This window comes from Limulus polyphemus, unplaced genomic scaffold (genome assembly GCF_000517525.1).
Source record: "Limulus polyphemus unplaced genomic scaffold, Limulus_polyphemus-2.1.2 Scaffold71, whole genome shotgun sequence".
NCBI lineage: Eukaryota > Metazoa > Arthropoda > Merostomata > Xiphosura > Limulidae > Limulus > Limulus polyphemus.
In genome coordinates, this window is record NW_013665681.1 from 922943 (window position 1) to 930351 (window position 7409).

Sequence of the window (7409 nt, forward strand, 5' to 3'; positions counted from 1 at the left end):
AATTTTTGTTACTTTTATGTAATCTTACTTCTTACACTTTAGGTAATCTGTGCACAAAAGATTTCCTTAAGTTATTTACTAGCATGAGGTTTGATATAATTTCTTTACCTGAAAACAAAAATTATCATAAATATTATTGTTTAAGTTTTTTTAGTGCAGCCTAATATTTTGCACATTAACAGCTTCCTAATTTAAATAATCATTGAAAACATTCTTTTCTAGGCTTATTCTGTACAAGTCACCTTTCTAGATATTTATATCTTACCTAACTCCGATGTTTTCCTTTCTGTTTAGAACTCAACACTTGCCTGTCTTCATATAAAACTCGTTTATATTTATTAATTTTAACCTGTCACTCTAACAGCTTTTTAATACCTTTTCTGCATTAGAGGCCACCCTAAAATAACTATGAAAGGCAACTTCTTGGTGACTCCATTTTGCTAACAATAACATTACAAATTGTACAAGACTAGTAACAAGACAGATATAACAAGATTTGTTTCACCAGATGAACTAGTCTTAATTTGAACCTTAAGACTAGCACATATATTTAAACTCTTAAATACATTTTCGCATTTCAAAAAAACAAAAACAAAACAACACAAACACTAAAGCAAAGTATTTCATTTTCAAAAACTACACTTTAAAATATATATAAACTTAATAATAAATGAAAAAATTTCAAACACTTTTATTTTGAAGCACTTACATTCTGTGATGATTTTATGAAAATAACAAAATGCTAAAAAAAAAATGTCACTGAAAATCACTATGAACAATTTTTTTCATCAAAATCAAAGTAATAAAACTAGTGTACTACCATTAGTTTTGAAAATAAAAAGTTAATTCAAACAGAATAATTTTCTATGAATTTACGTAAATAATAACATAAGAAAAATCCTACAAATATATATATGCTATAGCTTGTAAATATCTACAAAACCATCCACTTAAGATTGACTGGCAAGACAGTATTCAATTCAAGATCACAAAGAGAATTAGTTAATTTTGATTTCCTTTATCCAAGTACAATCTCACTACCCTATAGGAAACATTACAGACTTTTTACGTGCTTCCATGTATATAACATAGGTATTTCAAAACATTTCAAGTAATGCAAGTTTTTGTATATTATAACTTTGAAAAGCATGACTTCCATATAATACTAAAAAGGAAGCTTGTTAATAGCAACTTGTTTGAGTTTTAATTGTTTAGGCATATTAATTTAGAATTAAACTTGTATACTTTAACAAAACGTTTCTGTATCTTACACCACAACCACAACAATAATGATTAACATTCCAATTAATTGAAGAGAGCATTTAAACACAACTGAGATTACTTTTTTCACAGCAGTCGGAACTTCCAGTACACTAATTTTAGAATTACTTTTTTATACATCAACTTTATTATAAGTTTGGTCCACCAGTTTTATGAGTAACTAGTGGCTGGATAGCTAGAGAATTTGAAGACTTACATTTTCTCAGAATGCAAGGAAGTGTATTATGTTTCACACAAACAAACACCAAGAGTATGTATGTATGTATATTGGTCTAATTCTAAAACCCTTCTACGAAACACTATCCTTAACTTTAGACATTGAAAATATTGAGAAACTATCACCAAACATGAAAAATCTACCATCTAAAATATAACATTATATTTTTAATCTAGAAATAACTTGTGAATTGACATTACAAATTTTGACTATATAACACAAGAATAACTCACTGTTCTATACTTCAACCATGTGGAACTTATTAGAAGTTGAGTGAAGACAGCTCCACTCTTGGCACAGAGCTTGTAAGAATTACACCAGTAAAATAGGTTTTACTCTGAACACAGACCTAAACAGCAGTTGTCACTGCCCCGATAATCAAGACCAGAATATGTCCAGTTATACAATCCCAGGATCAAATACATGGTTCACTAACTTGAACAAAAAACTAAATAAACCCTCAACTTATTATGGAGCTAATCTGTGTCAATGTAAGCTAAGAGAAACAAACTTCATTATTTAGTTTGTATTTCCTACTGATCAAGAGAAGTTGTACAACATCATAACATTTATCATTTGCTCAAAGGTTTTTACTACATTTGTACAATATACATATATATATTTGTGGTAAGCTATTTGCTGATATACCACAGAAACAGATAAAGCAAGACATCCAATATATTTTCAAGCACAAACTGTCACTAATGGCAGTACTGTAATGAGTAACATAAATTCCTTTTTGACAAGTTATTTCAGAGAACCAAAGAGTTCAGAAACATACAGGAACATTAAGAGGAGCCACTTTCCTCTACACAATCATAATGGATGAACTAGCACCATGTATTCTTACATGAGAACCCGACTGCATGGTATTTAGAAGATAAACTTTTGTCCTACTTTCCGATTGATTGAGTGAAGACACAAGAACCTTCTAAGATATAAAAGAAGACTGGACGGTCAGGCTCAAACCCCAAACTACAAAGTGACACCTTGATGCTGTCTTATGGTAGACAAGTTATAATAATAAGGCATGGAAGTGAGTGTTCTGAGCTTCCAGCATTAAAATGCACCAAGTTAAGATCAGATAAGAGTTACTTCTCCACACAGTTATATTTGGAACTTTAGTAATATTTAATCCCAACTTGTAATATTTTAAGTAAATCTGATGTTTTTTAACTATCAATCATCAATATATCAGTAGCACATTTTTGGAAGATAGAAGTTGGAAAAAAGAACAACAAAAAGAAAAAAAAACTGTCAGCTCTTGCCTGTAAACACTATTTGAAAACTATCTGTTTCACAAAACAGTTACTAAGTATAAATACTTGTGTAATTATTTTTCATATGTATCAATGAACAAGCAATATTATTATTCTAATTACATTCAGAAAAAAGCAGTGTTTGTTTCTACTTTAGTACTTCCTGAAAATAATACATTAACTATGTGCCTCCTGCCTAAGTGGTCCACTGAGGTGCATAGATCATTATAATACAAGGTCAACAGAAAATGACATATCCATACACACGCAGATACTATCTGTACACAATTTAATACACAAAAATAAATACCAGAAATCTACCAAATTTCTCAGCTTGAGAAACAAAGACACTACACAGTATACTTATAAATATATTTTGTAGTTACAGGAACAAAATTTTTTATATAATCTATATTCTTTAAATAAGCAATGAATCTGAGCCTTGTAATAACACATTGCAACATCAAACTAACAATTCAGTCTATAGTAAAATTGTGGAATGCAAAGGTAATAGTTTACATATATGGATGAACAATAAAACAAAACCAAAACAACCTATGCAATCTCATTACGCAAATATAATTTGTACCAGAGGATATATTGTGTTTTGTGTTATGTCACAGGTGTTAAGGCCTTATCTCGTATTAAAATCCTGTGGGAACAAAGCTGCCTCAAAAATGTTATGGGTAAAAAATAAAAGGAACTTTGAAAATACACTTACTATAGACTGTATAAAATACTCTTATAGCACTATTAAACTGCACAGTAACAGTTTTCTATTTTTATAAAATTTTGCTAAAGTGTGATAGAAATTTGATCTTGGTAACTTGGCAAGCAACAGTGCTAAAAAAAAAACAGGGCTAGCAATTGAAGGCAATAAAATCTAACCCATCTATCTTGAGGACACTCCAGTAACATCTAAATCGCCAATTATTCATGATAGCATCACTCAGTAACGACTGGTGAAATGTTCCATGTTGCTTCTCTACGTTACCAAAGATTTGTCACATCTTTATTTTTCAATATTCTAAACTTCCACTCATTGCTCATTTACTCTTCCAACCAAAATATTAATCATTTAATAGATACAAGCTACATAACGAGGTATTATTAACTCCAATCATTTAACATAATACTTCACAAAATTCATTTTCAGTTTCATCATCATCATCATCAGTCAAGAGATGACTGCACAGCTACAGAACAGAACTTTTAGTTGACCAAAAGCATGATCAGGTGACTGTCTACAATAGTTTCAAGTAAATGTTTTTAATCAAGTAATAGAGTAAAATGAAAATATTATATTTCTTACCATACTGTATTTTTTTTCATTAGCATAACAAGGTTTAACTTTCGTCACCTTGAGACCCCAACTCACAACCAGTGCTTAGAACTCAACTTCTTTAACCAGCTGACTATAGAAATCATATTTGTTTTTTCATTGAAGATCTGCAAGATACAACTGGAAATCACTGTATACATTTTACAATAATTTCTATTACTATATGACTTTATGAAACCTAGTTTATGAAAATTGGCATACAAGAAAGTCACTAATACAACAGAACTTTTAAATTCAGCAACCACTAGTGAGAGCTGCAGAATTTGGTTTGTTTTGGCTAACAGTACACTGCTGAACTGTACACACTGATTGTAAAGTTTAATATCAGTATGACCAATTATATAATCCAGTGATATGGCAGATAATATTCAATTAAGGCTTTCTGTATATATCTGGCACTTCAGATACTGGAGACTGAGCTTCAATACTACACATACACTAAACAGACCATTAGTAACACAGCTGAGCATAATTTAGGAGTTGGGGAAGTGGAAGCAAAGTACAAAGAAACAAAAACATGCACATACACAAGTCAAAATAATATTGTAAAAATATCACACACTTGTATGAACTTTGTGTTCCAACACATCACTAGATCAGATAATGCAATGGAAGAAGCTTTTATATATAATTTTCTTTAGCCAATAATTGACAGTTCAATTATCACACAAACATATGGCTTCTGGGAAGCCTGAGAATATCTTAATTACTTATAACTACATCAGTATTAATAACCTTTAGGTACATATGTTCATTTTAGACATTTGCACAATAATCTGCATCACAAACTGAGATATAGTTGGCATTACCAATTCTAATCTACAATGAATGCATGTCAACATTTCTGTTAATATATTTTTACAGATAAAGATATATATATATACACACACAGGCACACATATACATATATGTCATCTACACTGGAAGATCACCCATAACAATTTGTGACTGGACGTTTCATGGTCCTGAAACCAGATCAGACTTGCGAGTTACATGGACTCGCTACCCAGCAAATCCCCAGGTAAGAACGAATTCAACAAGGAACGTGCATTTTGATCTCTATCACTCACAAAGGGAGGAGTGCTCCATAGGCTGCCATTACTGCCAGGAAATGCCCACAGATGGGAAGAAGCTGGGCTATTCCATGCATTAGACTCTAACCTGCTACTACCTCCACCTCCACTGAAAGGGTAAGAACTACTGCTGTTGCGAAAGCCAGGAGTGGCAGTGCTGACAGTACCTGAAGGCTGACTACTTGCCCATACCATCCCACTAGAGCTAGCAAGTTGCAAGTACTGCTGCACTTCAGCCTCACTTGGGATGTCGGCCAGTATGGTAGTGTTGCCCAGAACACAGTTGTTTAGAGCTGACTGAGCCTTTGCTGCTTCTTCCCGAGTAGAATAGCGTACCAGAGCTATACCATGGTTCAGAAGCAGATGAAATAGTTGAAGAGGACCATGTTGCATACACAGTGTTTTCAGAGTTGAACCATCAATCTAGCAAGAAAGCAAACTTAATTTACACATTGACATTTATAATTCTATACTTTAAAAGGAGTAACAAAACATAGTAACACAGCTGAAAAATATAAAAATAAAATAAAATTTGGCACCAGAAATATTCACCACTAATATCAAAACAACAAATTAGCTTTCACAATACAAACTTTTAATACCTGAATTATTTCTACAGCATTTCACACCAACAGAAATTACTTCACTTGGAAAGTTCATTACTGATTTAGTGGATTACACCGACCTTGATTCCAGTGAGAATCAGTTTCAGTATTATAATTGTTTTATGTTTTTCAAGCATTTAGTAAACATTACAAAATCTTTTGTAAATAAAAATTCAGAATTTTTAATTATGTATTTTCATTAAAAATTGCTTAGTGAATATATGGAGTCCAAGTGTTGACTGCTCTGAGTGCAAAATGATTTTAATGTTAAGATTAAAAATACTTATCTTCATCTGAAATTTCTTAAAACTTCATGAGTAATCTCCAAAACCTCCTAAATAAATTTCAAACATTTATTTTCAGTAAAATTTTATATTTTCTGTTATTTTCTCTACGAGTAATTTATGTTAAATTTTGTACTTCTCAGAGAGGTGGTAAATAAATTAGAGAAGAGGGAATACTTAGAGAGCAAATGTTACACTTCTCATATTAAGGTAAACTGATCATTTTTTTAAACACTGCCTTATAAAATTAACTTAAAACATATATTATAATTTAAAATTATTAACTATGTTTTGATGCCAAGTTTATTTGTATACCCTGATAATAAAATACTTTAATTAAATTTGAATTGTAACTTAGCAAAACATCATGATATGTGCTGAAAAGAATGCCCATATAGGCAGATGGAAAGAGCTAATAAAACAAAACCTTATCAAAATACAAAAAATTATTACCTGGGGTGTTAGGTTTTTCAAAATGAGTGAGGAATTTTGTCTGTCCCATCCTATCAGGTGAAAGAAAAAATTAAAGTTTATTATTCAAACATATTGTCAGAATTTTAAATATTCTTTTTGCCATAGTGTCAAAATAAAAGGCTTTTACTTGTACTTCTTAATAGTATAAATATATACTGCATTGTTGTTGGGCTTAGGATTCTTCTACATTAGGTGTCTGTGACTTGTTAGCAATAAATTCAATGATAAATAAACAGTATGCACTTTACTTGTTTTCAAAATAATATATACATTTAGAACAAGCTAAATGTATGTACAAAGAATTCATCACACTATAGAGATTATAGGCATATCATAAACACTATATGTATAGTTTTCTTCTCATCAAATGTCCACTTAGGCCTCTTCAATTACTTTAGCATTTCAGTTGACAAGCTGAACTATCTTCTCTATCACTATCACACTAGTATTCTGTGTGTGATTCACTTATAGTTGTGCCACAAGTTACCATAATCATTTGGTCTTCTTTCTCTTTAATATCCTCTGTTCCTTTTGTCAAAGTGCACTCAGGTTAATTCAATTACTTTAGAATCATGCATTGATAGAATAATTCTTCTTCTTTATCTCCTTTTTTACCATTATTCTTACTCTAACATATTGAACGTTAGGCCTATCACTTCTAAAGTAGTTAGCTTCAAGTTTGGCGTGAAGTTAACTACAGTAGTTAGCTTCACGCCAAACTCTTCCTTGCCCGTAACTTTACCCTCTTCTGCTATTGTCTCTATGCTGTTTCCACTTGTCTCACACTATTCATATGTCTATCACTTAATCATCTTCCCATATTCTATATTCTGAACATCAATGAATTGCACACTACATTCGATAGTCTCAACCT

At 31.2% G+C, this 7409-nt stretch overlaps 1 protein-coding gene across 3 annotated transcripts in view; it reads right to left on the reverse strand.

The window, feature by feature from the left end:
- Nucleotides 1–851: 851 nt before the first annotated feature.
- The window catches only part of LOC106465939 (protein Gawky-like), a 73849-nt gene continuing 67291 nt past the window's right edge, over nucleotides 852–7409 (reverse strand). For all 3 annotated transcript variants that reach the window (XM_022394446.1, XM_022394439.1, XM_022394442.1), the window contains 2 exons: nucleotides 6515–6564; nucleotides 852–5595 (listed from right to left, as the gene is read on the reverse strand). In XM_022394446.1, coding sequence (XP_022250154.1) covers nucleotides 5089–5595; nucleotides 6515–6564 — 557 coding nt within the window. In that variant the 3' untranslated portion in view covers nucleotides 852–5088. The remainder of the gene's footprint in view (nucleotides 5596–6514; nucleotides 6565–7409) is intronic.